The sequence below is a fragment of the Astatotilapia calliptera genome, chromosome 3, assembly GCF_964374335.1.
Source record: "Astatotilapia calliptera chromosome 3, fAstCal68.1, whole genome shotgun sequence".
Lineage (NCBI taxonomy): Eukaryota > Metazoa > Chordata > Actinopteri > Cichliformes > Cichlidae > Astatotilapia > Astatotilapia calliptera.
Genome location: NC_137424.1, coordinates 8,048,275 through 8,063,429, shown reverse-complemented (window position 1 = coordinate 8,063,429; position 15,155 = coordinate 8,048,275). Strand labels below are relative to the sequence as shown.

The following is a 15,155-nucleotide window of genomic DNA, read 5'->3' as shown; positions in this document are numbered from 1 at the left end:
GCTGAAAAACAACAACATTTATTCTCTATTGAAATCTGCATCGTCCACTCCAAAGGTCACAATCTGAAGGTAACATCTGGTTTTGTTCCCTGTGGTTAACTCTGAGCATCAGTATGGTGGGATTTATCCACTACATCCACACCACTGTGGTTCAGTGTTGTCCTGATGGAGTAACAGCAGCCAGTATGATCCAGGCTTTAGCTGCTGGGTCTCTGTGTGACCTCTCAGACTGTTTAACAGATCAGACACAAAGAGAATCAGAGCAGCTCTGTTCTTTAAAGACAAACATGAACCCACTCAGGTCACACTTTCCCCACAGATATGAGCATCACTGTCCTCAAACAGCAAATGACCAAGTCGAACATTTGGATCTTTTCTCTTTCATTGTTTTCTTTTTAATGAATCTTTGTAACAATCTGAGGATGTTTCAGGTCATATTTATCCAGGAAACACAAACATGTAAAGGAGTCATCACAGCTCTCTGACCTCGTTGCTCCAGGTTCACCACTGAAGTCTGGAGGGAAATCTTTGGACCGGTCACTCCTCACAGACGGACAGCTGGACCCTGCAGACTCTGCTCTGTCCTCCTCTTCCTCCATCATCATCTTCAGTCAGTCTGAGAGGTAAACCACAAACACTCAGTGAGTTCACATTAACAGGAGGAACTGAGTTACAGTCGCTGACCTCTGACCTGTCATGTGACCATGAAACCAGGTCAATATGTCTGTAGGTTCAGTCATCCAGGTCATGTGATCTAAGGAGCTTGGAGAGAAAAGAGACGTCTTTAAGTTTCTGGAAGACGTTTCATCTGAGAAGCTTCTTCAGCTCTAAAACCAAACGGTGGAGAGTCCCAGATATTTAAACCTGAGAGGGAAAGAAAGCATGTCGCTGACCCACCACTGATGTTATTTCAAGGAGGAAACTGAGAGCCTTTGCACCAGGAGCACAAACATCAGCTCCAGCAATGATCCACTGATGTGTTTTTATTCCATGTATGAATGTTGTTATTGACAGAGATGACGTTTGTGTGTCAGTGATGCAGTGACTGTTGTTGTTACCTGTACAGGCTGGTTAGACTCTATGAAACAGATCATACAGATCTCTGCATGTTAGAAGAGACTATTAAAGGTCATGAATGAGACAAAGGCAGGGAGGCGTCCTTTACAGCTAAACAGCAGAGTGAGAGAACAGCCAGCACCTCTACATTTATCACATTATACAGCACATGTATGATACTGACAGGGATGAGAAGAATTTAGTGATTCTGATCCCATCATTGATATTACTTATTGATTCTCAGTAGCTCTGCTCTGACAGTCACCACCATCACTGAGCAGCATATCAAAGACATTTGTGCACATTAACTGCATGTTGTGGCTCAAATGTTTGTGCATGTTGGAGGCATTTCCTCTTTGTTGTGATCAGTGTTGGTCATTACTCAAAACAGTCATTATTACACATATTACACAGAACACTTTGATTAAAAGTAATGGAGTACGTTACTTCATTACTCCTCATAACATTACTTTGATGTTAAAATGAACAAATGAGCATGTAACAACATAAAGCTGAGGTACAGCCCCACACACCAACACAGATCCTGATGAGGTCACGTGATGTTTCTCTGAGTGTTTATGAACACAAATCAAAGATGAAACAGCACAAAGACACTTCAAAGTGATTCTACTGTAGAAACATGAACAGGTAGAAACCTGCAGCCTGACTGCTCATCACTTTGTTACCTGTTCAAGTTCAGCAGCAGCAGCTCACTTTATCATTGTGAAAACAAAAATGTCAAAAACCATTGCTATTCTCTATAAAACAAAGCTGAACAAAAAATCATTACACACACTTTATTATACTCTGTTGCTTCCATATATGACTTACTGTCTGGAGATATGGGCTAATGCATATAAAACGAACACTCTTCATATTTTCAAGTTACAAAAAAGAGCTATAAGAATTATAAACCAATCAAACTATATAGAACCAACTAACATTTTGTTTATTAATCTGAATACCCTGAAATTTTATGATTTAGTTGAATATAAAATGGCACAGATAATGTATAAAGCACAAAATAACTTGCTTTGCCCCAGTACTCAGAAGCTGTTCAAAGTCAGAGAGAGTCAATATGACTTAAGGGGAAGAGATTTCTTTAAAAAAAAAAAAAAACAAGATAAGGACAAATATAAAGCAGAGATGTGTTTCTGTCAGAGGAGGTAACCTGTGGAATAGTTCTGACAGGGATTTAAAAAGGTGTAGTTCATTTTCCTTGTTTAAAAACATGTTTAAAAATAGAGTATTAGAAAAATATATAAATCAAGAATGAAAAGAGCAAAAAAAAAAAAAAAAACAACCTCTTGATTCTTTTGCTTTGATGTAGTTACTTATCTAAGGTGGAAAGTTTTTTTTTTCTTGTTTGTTTGTTTGGTTTTTGCTTTGTTTTCTTATTTGCTTCAGGCCCTGTGTACAGGAGCTGCATGCAAAAAGATATTTTGTGAAAAGGGTTGGCGTAATAAGCAAATGCTTCAGCCAATACCTTTTGATTAGCCTTGTTTCATGCTTACTTGCTTTATGGTTGATTTTTGTTCTGTTTTCACTGAGATATTTGAATGCGAATCAATAAAATCAAAATCAAATCACGGTGCTGGTCTGGGGTCAGTGTTTACTCAGCTTTAACCTCACTCTGGGTTCTAGGTTAGCTTAGTGTTAGCTTAGCGTTAGCATGCTGTGTGCTAGCTTAGCGTCAGAGCTCTGCAGGTGTCTCGTGTGTAAATATTAATCACAGTGACAGTAAAGGAGGTAAAGGGCTGTGACGTCATCACGTACGCTGCGTCCTCTGTGGGCTCTGAGTGAACTCAAAGTACAAACTACAAGTACACAAACACGAACGTAGCTCAGAGTGGCGGACACACTCGGCCTCGTTGGTCCAGCTGTGAGTCCGTTACCGTGAACTATGGAGCGGCAGATTTGTGCTGAACTAAGCTGCACACAGCTGATGTTAGCCAGGAAACATTACACACTGACTTTAATGGAGAGACCGGAAATACAAACACACACAGTTTGTTGTGTGAAGAAATCAAACACGAGCTGAACAAACAGTAAAGTTCCTAAAGACAAACTGTTAAAGGAGGAAACAAAGCAAACTTACAGTTTCTTCACACACCAACAACAAGCTCCACTCCACGAAGTTCAGGAAGTGAAATTAAACTTTGAGCAGGAAGGAAACACCCAAAGAGACGTTTGAGGACAATAAGGAGCATTGGGACACTGTGCTGCGTTCAGGTGCACCTGGGAAACTCCCAACCTCTGGCAGGCTGTGATTTATTTCTGCTGGTTTTCCTGTTTGAAGCACAAACATCCGTCATCACTTTGTTGTTGTTCTTCCTGCAGCGTTTAAATGTTTCAGCACTGAACTGATGTTTCTTCAAAGCTCATTTCAACCTGTTGAAGTCATGAATGAAAGTGCAGACTGAGAGTGGATCACATGATGTTTGAGGTGTGTCATGTGACATGTTCAGTATTGTCACACATGTCTAGATTGTCCCTGATATCATAGCTGCTCAAACACTGATGATTATATTTGAAGAATTATTCCTGATGGCAGCAAAGTTTGAATGGAGCTCTCTGTCTGTGCTGATTTGTCGCCCTCTGGAGGTCAAAGCACAAACTGCATGATGTCACTGTAACCACCACAGAGACAGGAAGTGTTTTTATGACTGAAACACTGAAATGATGCTAACGGCTGTCGTTAGGCTCACTGACAGCAGTGCTGATGTGTTCATGTCAAACACTGGCTCAGGTCAGACTCCTTCATCCTTCTCCAGCGTGAGGCCGCCCTCAGACCCACAGGAGCTCTGACCTTTGACCTCCTGACCCTAACCATTTTAGTCTTGTTGCATCTTTAAATGCAAATCCATCCAAACTGTAGCCGAGCAAAAGAAGCTGGAAGCTGTTCTATGAATGATGTTGTTGAAGGAGCTTGGAAAGAAAAGCGTCTGGACTTCTTTAAGTTGCTTGAAGAGGGACATGGACGTCTTAACGCCCACTCACATCCTGGGACATTTGATCACAGGAAATCACATGATAGCGTGGGGCTAGATCTCACAATGGGTTCACCCAAGACCTTGGCTGATTGTGACCCACACCCGTTTTCACGGAGGAGGAGTTTCACATCCTGAACATGTGACAGCCTGGTTTAAAGGGACCAAAAGTAACTGGACATCTGATTCAGTTCAGGTTTATTCATCCGCTCCAAACCACAGCAGCAGTCACCTCCAGGGAACCAGCTGATCCATGTAACTGGGGACAGACCACAGCCCAGAGCACTGGTTCATGATGTGTTTGTGGACTGTAGGTTGTTTGGATAGAGATGAGATGTACACAGCAGTCTGTCTCTAATGTTTAATGAAATGTTCTGAAGATGATAATAACTTGTGATTTTCTTTTGAATGAATCTTTAATCGTGTTGTAGGGCCTCTGACTCTCATGAAGATTTTCACATCAATGTGCTTTTCACAAAGATATTAACAATGAAAATGACGTGCAGCCCTGAACTACTCATGCGTTAACTCAGCGGTTCCCAACCCCCGGGTCACGGACCGGTCCGTGAGTCGTTTGGTACCGGGCCGTGAGAGTCGAGGCTCGGTGTGAAATTGATGGTTGATAGGTTTGTAGCATAAACCTGTTCGCTGGATCGTTCAATCCAGCTACACAGCAAAGCAAGACACGAGTAGTTCTTTATGTTTCTCGTGCACGGGAGAGAACTGGACCAATGCCGTTCCTTCGCTTGACCACAGTCGCTCTCGTCCGTTCCCTCGTAACACTGTTCTTTTATTGAGGTTTCATGAATATACATAGGTTCATTAACATACACGTGAACAAAGGTACCAGTCTGTATGTTATGTAGGTGTGTGTGTGTGTGTGTGTGTGTGTGTGTGTGTGTGTGTGTGTGTGTGTGTGTGTGTGGAGTCAGAGTGTGACCCATAAACGACTTCCCTAAACCTGCTGGTCTGGAAGTCCAGCAGTTCATCTAAACAAAAGGCACTTAGACTAAAACAGACATCCTACCACAAAACAATAAGAAGGTAGCACCTCTCCCATGATCCCAGGACGTGGGTGTGAATGCCAGAACACTCTGGAGTCACACAAAGTCTTTAAAGACTACTATCATTACACAATTGGTTCTACACCTCTAAGCATATATGGTTAGATATTCCCCAATAACAATGACAATGATAAAATATAAATCCAACAATGGTTTTCAGGGTTTTTATCGTTAACTTCGTTTCCCTGGGTCTTTTCCCGTGTTGTAGTCGTGTGTCTTATTTTGAAAGAAATGTTTACGCGTTACCATAGCGACCAGAGAGCATTAAGGGTGCAGACAGGTGCATCCAACAACATTTTATTTTCCCTTATTTGATTTATGGACCTAACTGTATGAACTGGACTTTGGCTTTAATGCTGCTCCTCTTCATCATTGCTGTGTTGCATTTCCATCATTCTGCTGCTGGATTCACTGCAGGCTTTAACAAACACTCCTTTGGGTCCAGGCCCAGCCACGTGTTTGTAAGCTGCTGTGCTCCTCACAAATAAAGCCTGAAGCAGCTCAGACTGTTAGAAGCAGCACTGAGCCCTGTTACAGTTATAGTGTTAGAGCAACGGCTGCAGCCTACAGCATTTAAACTAGCTGTGTAATACTTCAGCTTTACATCATGGAGTAGTAGTTTATTAAACCCCCCAAAATATGACTATCCAGAGTTGGGACCAGGAAGCAGAGTTGCAGTCTTACACGCCTCTCTGCAGCTTCTCTCCTCCTGCTACCCCCCAAAAACCCATCTCCATAGAGACTGTGTCAGCTTCCAAAAAGACAAAAAACAAACTAAAAACCAGCAACAAACAACTTAAACATAAACAATCACAAAGAAAGAACAATACAGTATCCACATCTGAACCAAAGAGTAAAACAGTGAAATGTGGATTATTAAACATTAGGTCTCTCTCCTCCAAGTCTCTGTTAGTACATGTTAGTAAAAACATTTCTGCATTTTACCCATATTTTATTTTTAACTCAAAATCAAAGATTCCAGATTCTCCTACATGTTGGTTTTGAATCAGATAGGACGACAGATTTCAGGTGGCCCTGTGTCTTTCTCTATTACATTTGCCACTGTGTAACTCAAAGTTATTTAAGGACTAGTTTATTTCAATGGATGAGTTTACTGACTGACGCGCAGAAGAAATAGTTCTTTATGGAGCCTAGATGGTGTGAATGATGAGACCAAAGACTGCAATATCTTGTACCAAAAATATATTGAATAAATGGAGGAAAGGGGAAATGGAACAAAATAATTAACACAACACACAACATAAATGCCCACAATTAAATAATAAATCAATGCTGTGATCTTTCTGTGCAAAAGTCCTTTTTGGTCCTCTTCTTTTTAAAGTTCACTTTTAAGGTATTCCTCCTTAGAGTCCAGCTTCATACAAATGGGGAAATATGTCCGTAATCCAAAGACGGCTAAGTGGGGGAAAGAGGGGAAACAAAGAATGGTCCTACCGGCTCGCCACTTCAATATGAAGAAGATTAATTCAAAGGGAGGGAACAAAACCTGACCTGTAGGTCAGAAAAACGTCCATTAGCACATCAAGTTCGATTCAGTTTACCGGTAAACAAATATATTTTTCTGCAAGCCTATGTAACAATGCAAATCATCATCAACCAATGTACAACAGTTAAATTATTAATTATCTTGGCTACGTAGCTTAATCTATACATTCCAGTAGCGTTCGCTACAAACAATACAAAAACAACAATAAAGGAAAACAGCTGTCTAACAGACAGCATAGCCGAATTCAAGGCAACACATAACAATAATCATTCAATCGCACTTTGTTTCAAAGTAAGCCCATTAAAATGCTTAAGTAAATAAAAGTGTTCAAAAACAGCGGTTTTTGAGCCGGAGTTCTGCTCGCGGTGGGAACGCCGCCGCAAAAAGTCATTTTTTAATCGCGAAAACGATCGACTGGTTACTGACAACCAAAAGGTTGTTTTTGGTAGATATTAAAGATCATGGGTGGGCGGGGCAAATGGAGCAGTTTTCTACAGTCGAGTAAAATTCCAGGAAAGAGCTGGGTGTGGCTTTCCTTTAAATCACATGATCAACAGCTTTAAGATGGAGGCAACTCGCTCAGTGTTTCCTGTTTCATTCTTAGACTGTGGCGATGGTAAGTAGCAGCTTTTCACTTGTTACCTGGCATCTTTTCAGCCACCAATGATAGTCATTGTATGTTATCAACATTTCACTAACTATGTTTTCTCTCATGTTTAAAATAGGCCGACCAAGAGCAAAATAGGTATGTCTGCAGACTCTGCTGTAGCCAAAGTTATCAGATCTCCTGTGTCTTTAAATCCCTAACTGCTCGATCATTATCATTTTAGAAGACAACAATTTCTCAAAGGAGGTTCAAAACTAATGCCTACAAGATTACCAAGAGGATGGTTCGGGGCTCTTACATGACTCCGGGAAGTCAACACTTGGTGGATGAGGTGTGTTACCTTTGACACTTTTAAGACAGTCCTGTTTATCACTACTAACAATAAGCAAATATGTTTTCACTCAACAGATCCTTCACAGCATGTTGTTTCTGGGCAAAATCAACAACATCCCCTTTTCTCCAGAAGAAATCTTCCCTAATCCTTTTGTTTTGGGTTCTTTAATGAGAAGATATCCCAGGCCTTTTAAGTTGTATTCGACTCAGCTTCCCAGGCGAAGTCCCTTCTCCTGTGTGCTCGACATGGTAAGATAACTCTTCTCACATTGTCAGTCAATCTGACAAACTTCCAGTTTTTAGGAAAGTATAATGCAAAGTGCTTTTTTACTGAGAAATCCAAAGAAAATCCATACTGTACCTTATACTTCAACATATGCTTCTAGCTATACTTCTCCACCAAACACAGAGACTGCAGGAGAGCTGGAGACTTGCTTCAGAATTTGTTAGTTCTAAATAATGTCTAACAGACTCATTATTGGAGATGCTTACAGTCTTCAAGGCGTATATGATGCTGTCACTGTGTAGCTGCTGGATCTGTTAAGCTCAAAGACTCTAAATTCAGTGTGTTTTGACAGCCCGGCATAGCAAAATAGAAAAAAAAAGGTCAATTAGCAAATTTAATTATAAATTAGTGAGAACAAAGATGGATTTTTGCTTATTGATTTAAAATTAAATAGATTTTTGTGACATGTTTCACCCCCTATCTTAAAATGTCTAAATCAAAAGCATCCAATGGTCCTGCATAGTTAAATAAGTCAAGCAGCGAAACAAACATGTTGATCAACTTTCTATGAAAAACAACTATATAATCAGGTGCAACACTTTGACCAGATCTGTAACTGTTTTCAGATCGTCCTGCAAAATAACTCAGAGAATGAAGAGCAAATAAAGCAGAGTCTGCAAGATCTCCTCACAGACTTGGACTTAGAAGAGAATAATAAAAAAAACAGCTTTCGTCTCGTCCACCATCTGCATTTCTCAAAAATCCCAAACCAACAAATCAGAAAGGTACTGCGGAGTCTCCATGTCCACCAAAGGTCCTAACGCTGGGAAAATTATGATTGCTGCCTCCTGTCTTAGCAAATGGCATAAATATGTATCTGGTGCGGTGATGACCTATTATCCAAACACAGTCCAGAAAGATTACTTTGATGGAACAATTGAAGTACCTGGAAATATCAGGTGTGAGGCTTTTTGTCTCCGTGATGGTGCCAGAATGAAGCCTTGCAGATCATGTAAGAATTTGTTTGGCTTGAACACAGAAGACCTCAGAGAGTGGCCATATGGTAACTGTGCTGAAGCTGAGAGCCTGAGCAATTTGCTTGAAAATGAGAGAGAAGTTGAAACACATGTGGATGAATACTCAGGTGAAAAGGATAACAGGCAGAGAGCTGAGGATGAGGTTGGTAGGGTTCTTAGAACCATGTTGCAAAGGATTCGGTTTAACTGGACAGGTGAATTTTACAACCCAGAACAAGAGTGAGATTTCATGAAATCGTTTGCATTCATCATTCTGATAAATCAAAGATTCTCTGCTCTGACAGCATCTGTGTGGATTTTCTGTAATCACAGAGACGTGTATAAGCATGTTTACTTTCCATCTCCATGTAATTGTCACATTTAATAATTAAAACTGGCTTCTATGGGTTTTTGTTTGTTTGCTTACATATCTAGTGTTTAATGCAATATGAAGCATTATCAGACAGCATTTATTGGGAAGAATCCCATATTTATACTGGTCTGTACCCAGGGTACACAGAAAATAAAAACACATGTTTTCTTATTATGATCCCAACTATAATTTACTTAAGCAAAAGCACTACATGTGTAGTTATAATATTTATAGCAGTTACTGTTGAGCTTTAAATTTATCATCTTAAATGTTTATATGCTGATTATATTGCTTTATATAAGAAAGGCCTAACTCTGAGTACACTCTGTGCCAAAAAGTGCTGACAGGAAACTGCATGCTTTTGCAGAAACGTGCTTTTGCAGCTAGAAAGTGAAGCTGATATATATCAGTTTTAATTAGTTTTTACCAACTGCTTGCTAGGGCAATCCCACGAGTTTGGTGTTTTTGTATTGAACATGATTCCAAGTGCTTTCTATAACACATAGCAGAGGTGCCACAACAAAGACTGAGAAGAGGACAGGAAGAGACAGTGAAAGAGATGCACTCCTTCGCCATTCATGTTAAAGCGTTGCATAGCTTTAATTTTAGAGAGTGTTGCATAACTTTAGTCATTTTTCTACCACAGGTGAAGCCAAGAATTGTGAAGCTCTCTTTTGGCCAAATACCAGAATCTGTAAGAAGAAGAAAAAACAAACAATCAAATAGGTCATTATTAAGAGAACAACAATCTCTTGATGATTATCCACAGTGTCTTTGATAACTCTGAGATACAAACTGTCAAGGATATACACATCCCAGCAAACAATAGCTGTGTTTGACTAAAGCGATTAATAACAAGGACAGAGCTACAATCACTACAGTCAAACATAAAGGGCTTAATCCTGAATCCAAGTCTGAGCTGTGATGCCGTTGGTGCTGAAAGCTGCTCAGATCCTGAAGCTGCACGTTTTGTCTCTCTCTAACCAAACCAGCAGCAAAAGAAGACACATTTCGCTTGACATAAACATTGTCATGAATTCCCTCTTACTTTTGCTGGTTTGCTTCCACCACCATTAAAACACACACAGAAAAACAACACAGCACAGCTCTCTGCCTCTCTCAGTGTACTTTAAGAACACCGTTTCCCATCTCAAATCTCTGTTTTTGGCATTATTCGCTTGCTTGTTATGAAGCAGTCTACCGTTGTTTACAGCCATTTTTTTTAATGACTTCCGACAAGACAGCCTCATTTCTCCTGTTCAATACCAAATTTTATTTATTTTTTTCAAATTAAGTGAAACTGCAAAATGCTCTGCTGTGTCTCTATTAAAACCTCTTATTAAAACCTCTGAATCACTTCAGCAGCATCAGCCAATGTACATTTGTTGAGTCGTGGTTCTCGTCTGCTTTTGTTCTACTGCAGAATAATATTTTTAAGGTTATCTACTGTAAAAAGCTAGGCCAGGAAAATCTGCTTCATGCTTTTGTGTTTTATCCTCAGTTACTTTGACACAAAAGCATCTGCTGTGATGCTCACACCTCTGATGAAGTTTCACAAGTGTCAGTACTGATAAATGATCAGAATTATAATGTTTCTGACTCTCTGAGTAAGAATTAAATGGAATCTAATTGGGACCTTGTGAATTGGAATTGAACAGGTTCTAGAAATCAGTGATGATACTCAGCTCCAATACCCACCTATGATATTAGGCTTACGAACGCTGACTGGGTTTCATTTACCAGCTTTTTATGTTCTTCCTGCAGTTTCCTCCCCACATCACTCATCTTAACTTTTTTCCAGTCCTCCTCAGTCTAAACAGAACACACAACAATACAAAGAAAAGCTCAGGTGATTGATCTCTAACACTAGGCATCCCCAGTCTTATTCTTAGCAGTCTAACTTCTCACCATATCTTTGAAGGCCTCTCCATTGTAGTAGCGCTTGGATGCTGGATACTCTATCGTTTTGTCACATAGTTCCAGGAAACTGGAAGCCACCAGATGCAGCTCCTCTCCGTCATAGCCGTACAGCTTTTTGTCCTCACGCGTCATCAGCACAAGCTCGTCACATGGACATGAGGTGCCCTTTACCACACCAATAACCTGCATTTTTACAATCTCGGGAAGGTAGAATTTTCCCCAGGCGTTAACTTCATCATCATCCCCGTTGTATTTGGTGTTCTCAAGCTCTTCTATCCACAGGTCAGCACCACTTGGCTTCTTCAGGTGAACGCACATGCTTTTGTTTTTGGAAACAAAATCTTTCACCCATTTCAGGTACTTTTCACCTGGAAAGAAGCAGACAAGGAAATATGGATGAATGTAGAAGTGTTGGAAAAGACAAATAGCAAGGTTATCCTACAGCAGTTTGTGAAAATGTTGTATCTTGAAATAAGCAGGCAAAATGAGGATCTCACTTATCTCATATGTTCTGACTACCGATTTTCTTCAGTTAAAGGACAAAAAAAGGGCACACTGGAGGCTGACAGAGTGTGCAATGGTGGGAATCATTTTGCAGAACTCACTAAAGTTTGTTTCTCCTGGAACAAGCTTTTTACACTTCGGCAAATGAAAATACTGTGTTAAACTAAAAAAGAGCACCAGACCAAGGTCTACAGTACTAACAGAAAAGCATGCCGTTACCTGTTGCCTGTCGACACAGCTGCTGATCTTCCTCACCAAAAAAATGAGGATCCCTGAAAGGAATAGAAAGGTTATGTTAAAATGAATGACTGTCACGGTGATCATGGGAAGCTCCAAAATATCACAACAATAGCTACGAAATCACAAAATGCAGTGTGATGTCTGTAAGCACCAAACATGACATCTCTGCAAATTCATCTTGAAACATGTAGGTACCTCACACGTACAGCTGCAGCCATCTCAGCCATTTATCACTGTGGCTGCCAAGTGGCTGCCACTTCACAAGCGCATGGCACAACATAGAAGAGCCACCTCCACAGGACAAGACTCAGCAGTCCATCTGCATCTTAAGGATAAAGGTCACTCTTTCGAGGATGCTAATGTTCACATTTTGGACAGAGAGGACAGATGGTTTGAAAGAGGAGTGAAAGAAGCCATCTATGTCCACTGTGAGCGACCATCTTTGAACAGAGGCGGGGTTTACGACACCAACTCTCTGCCATCTATAATCCAGTTTTGAGATCCTTCCCAGACGCCTTAACGCCCACTCACATCCTGGGCCATCTGACCTCAGGAATTCGCATGATAAGGTGGGGCCAGGTTTCACAATGAACACACCCAAAACTCTGGCTGATTGGGGCCCACACCCAGTTTCACACCTTGGCTCAGGTGATTAGAGGATCATCAGGGGGTCCTTTTGTCCCTCTGTGGGGGGTCACTCCCACTAGGTTTATATCTGGGACTCTCCACCATTTGACCTTAGAACTGAAGAAGCTTCTCGGATGAGAGGTGAAACGTCTTCAAGTAACTTAAAGAAGTCCAGACGCTTTTCTTTGCAAGCTTCTTTGACTACGATGACCTGGATGACTGAGAACCTTCACAGACATAAGGTGAATGTGACAAACAAAGCGCCTTCTTGTTCTCTGTGATAATGTAAAGTTATTAATGAAAAAACAAACGAGTAAAAAACGGACTGGAAACATGTCTTCAATCAAAACTCGACAAAAACAAAGAAACAGCCTCACTTCTCTGCGACGCTCCCTAAAAATGACGTTACGTGTTACGTACCAGAGATTTCTATACAGCCCTTTATCAAGCCGAGAGAAAGTGACGCAAAACCCTCCAACTAATAACGACTAGCAGAGAGGCTCAGCTGAGTGTAGTTACCTGGTTTGCAGACGCATACAGACGTTTCCTGTCCTCTCGGACGCAGCTGTGATAGAACATGTGGTGCATTACCGCCACCAACTGGCTTGGAGTGAGGACCGGAAATCGCTCATGCCAAATCAAAAAAAAAAAAACATAAAGAAAGATTAAGTGAAGAGATAAATGAATACATTAAATCAAGAAGAAAAAAACCCACCACCGGACATATACATCCTCATATCCTTCTGTACAAATGAGTTTGTTTTAGAAACTGAAAAAAGCCACAAAACCTTCACATCTAGAAATCCTTTGCAGTAAAACTTGTTTTTTGGCAGGTTCCACAGGTTTTGAATCAGTTTTCTTCTTTATTCCTGATTATTTTGACAATGAAAAAGAACATGTTCTATAGGGCTTTGGAGTTGACGTCACGCCGCAATGCATTGTGGGAGCGCGGCACCATTTTCGAGGTCTACGAATCAAAACAAACACACTGTGTTGGAACGACGATTACAAGATGCTTAAAAGCAGCTCAAAAGAGAACGGACTGTATAGAGACCGATTGCGTCCAGAGGCGAAGCGGCGGTACTTGCAGAAAATAGCGTGCAGTGGAAATGTGGACCCGTATGAAATACGGCCGTGGAGTAGAAACCCTGAAGACGTAGCCTGATATATTTTTGTACCTTATCTGTGGAGTCAGCGCGTACAAGTCGTCATTCAAACAAAGGTAAGTCAGCTCGAGTACTGCGTGTGAAATGCGTTTGATTTCCCTGCAAACATTCACATTAGTGCAGCATAAATTCATTCATGAGGGGAAATTACAGTGAGAACATGTGGAGGCTGTTAGAGGGAGAAGATAGTGAGTTCAGTGCAGGGCTGTGCAGAGAGGTTTAAAGGGGCGGGTGCTCAAAGTTAAAAAGGGGCACATTGAACCAGGCTGAATAACAACAACACACATTCATCAAGAATCTAATATGGGAAGGGCAGGGCTGTGTTGGTCTGAGACTGTAAACATTAAAAAGTCCACAGGAGAGATGGTAGCTGATTAAACAAGTGTCATGAGATAATAACAAAATGCAAAGATTGGTGACAGCGCTTGGAACCATAAGGACACAAAAAACTATGTATGTAAAAAAAAAAAAAAATATATATATATATATATATATATACACACACACACAGTGGGGCAAAAAAGTATTTAGTCAGCCACTGATTGTGCAAGTTCCCCCACCTAAAATGATGACAGAGGTCAGTAATTTGCACCAGAGGTACACTTCAACTGTGAGAGACAGAATGTGAAAAAAAAATCCATGAATCCACATGGTAGGATTTGTAAAGAATTTATACATAAATTAGGGTGGAAAATAAGTATTTGGTCACCTCAAACAAGGAAAATCTCTGGCTCTCACAGACCTGTAACGTCTTCTGTAAGAAGCTTTTCTGTCCCCCACTCGTTACCTGTATGAATGGCACCTGTTTGAACTCATCATCTGTATAAAAGACACCCGTCCACAGCCTCAAACAGTCAGACTCCAAACGCCGCCATGGCCAAGACCAAAGAGCTTTCGAAGGACACCAGGAAAAGTATTGTAGACCTGCACCAGACTGGGAAGAGTGAATCTACAATAGGCAAGCAGCTTGGTGTGAAAAAATCAACTGTGGGAGCAATCATCAGAAAATGGAAGACATACAAGACCACTGATAATCTCCCACGATCTGGGGCTCCACGCAAGATCTCATCCCGTGGGGTCAAAATGATCATGAGAACGGTGAGCAAAGATCCCAGAACCACACGGGGGGACCTGGTGAATGACCTGCAGAGAGCTGGGACCAAAGTAACAAAGGTCACCATCAGTAACACACTACAACGGCAGGGAATCAAATCCCGCAGTGCCAGACGTGTTCCGCTGCTGAAGCCAGTGCATGTCCAGGCCCGTCTGAAGTTTGCCAGAGAGCACATGGATGATACAGCAGAGGATTGGGAGAATGTCATGTGGTCAGATGAAACCAAAGTAGAACTTTTTGGTATAAACTCAACTCGTCGTGTTTGGAGGAAGAAGAATACTGAGTTGCATCCCAAGAACACCATACCTACTGTGAAGCATGGGGGTGGAAACATCATGCTATGGGGTTGTTTTTCTGCCAAGGGGACAGGACGACTGATCCGTGTTAAGGACAGAATGAATGGGGCCATGTA

At 41.1% G+C, this 15,155-nt stretch overlaps 2 protein-coding genes and 1 long non-coding RNA gene across 4 annotated transcripts in view; all 3 read right to left on the bottom strand.

The window, feature by feature from the left end:
* LOC145422849 (NACHT, LRR and PYD domains-containing protein 3-like) overlaps positions 1–15,155 on the bottom strand; it is a 126,642-nt gene that overhangs the window by 21,033 nt on the left and 90,454 nt on the right. The window lies entirely within an intron of this gene.
* On the bottom strand, positions 373–3,324 carry LOC113018450 (uncharacterized). The gene is made up of 2 exons (XR_013905785.1): positions 3,155–3,324; positions 373–616 (listed from the first exon to the last, which is right to left on the bottom strand). It is a non-coding gene; the product is annotated as an uncharacterized LOC113018450 (long non-coding RNA).
* LOC145424516 (uncharacterized) lies at positions 10,667–14,094 on the bottom strand. Of its 2 annotated transcripts, XM_080297888.1 has the most exons (3): positions 11,816–14,094; positions 11,081–11,460; positions 10,667–10,984 (listed from the first exon to the last, which is right to left on the bottom strand). In XM_080297888.1, the coding sequence occupies exons 2-3, from the start codon at positions 11,408–11,410 to the stop codon at positions 10,871–10,873; spliced, it is 444 nt and encodes a 147-aa protein (XP_080154014.1). In that variant the 5' UTR covers positions 11,411–11,460; positions 11,816–14,094; the 3' UTR covers positions 10,667–10,870. The 2 variants fall into 2 exon arrangements, with proteins under 2 accessions (XP_080154014.1, XP_080154020.1); XM_080297894.1 differs by lacking the exon at positions 11,816–14,094 and having other exon boundaries at positions 11,081–11,597.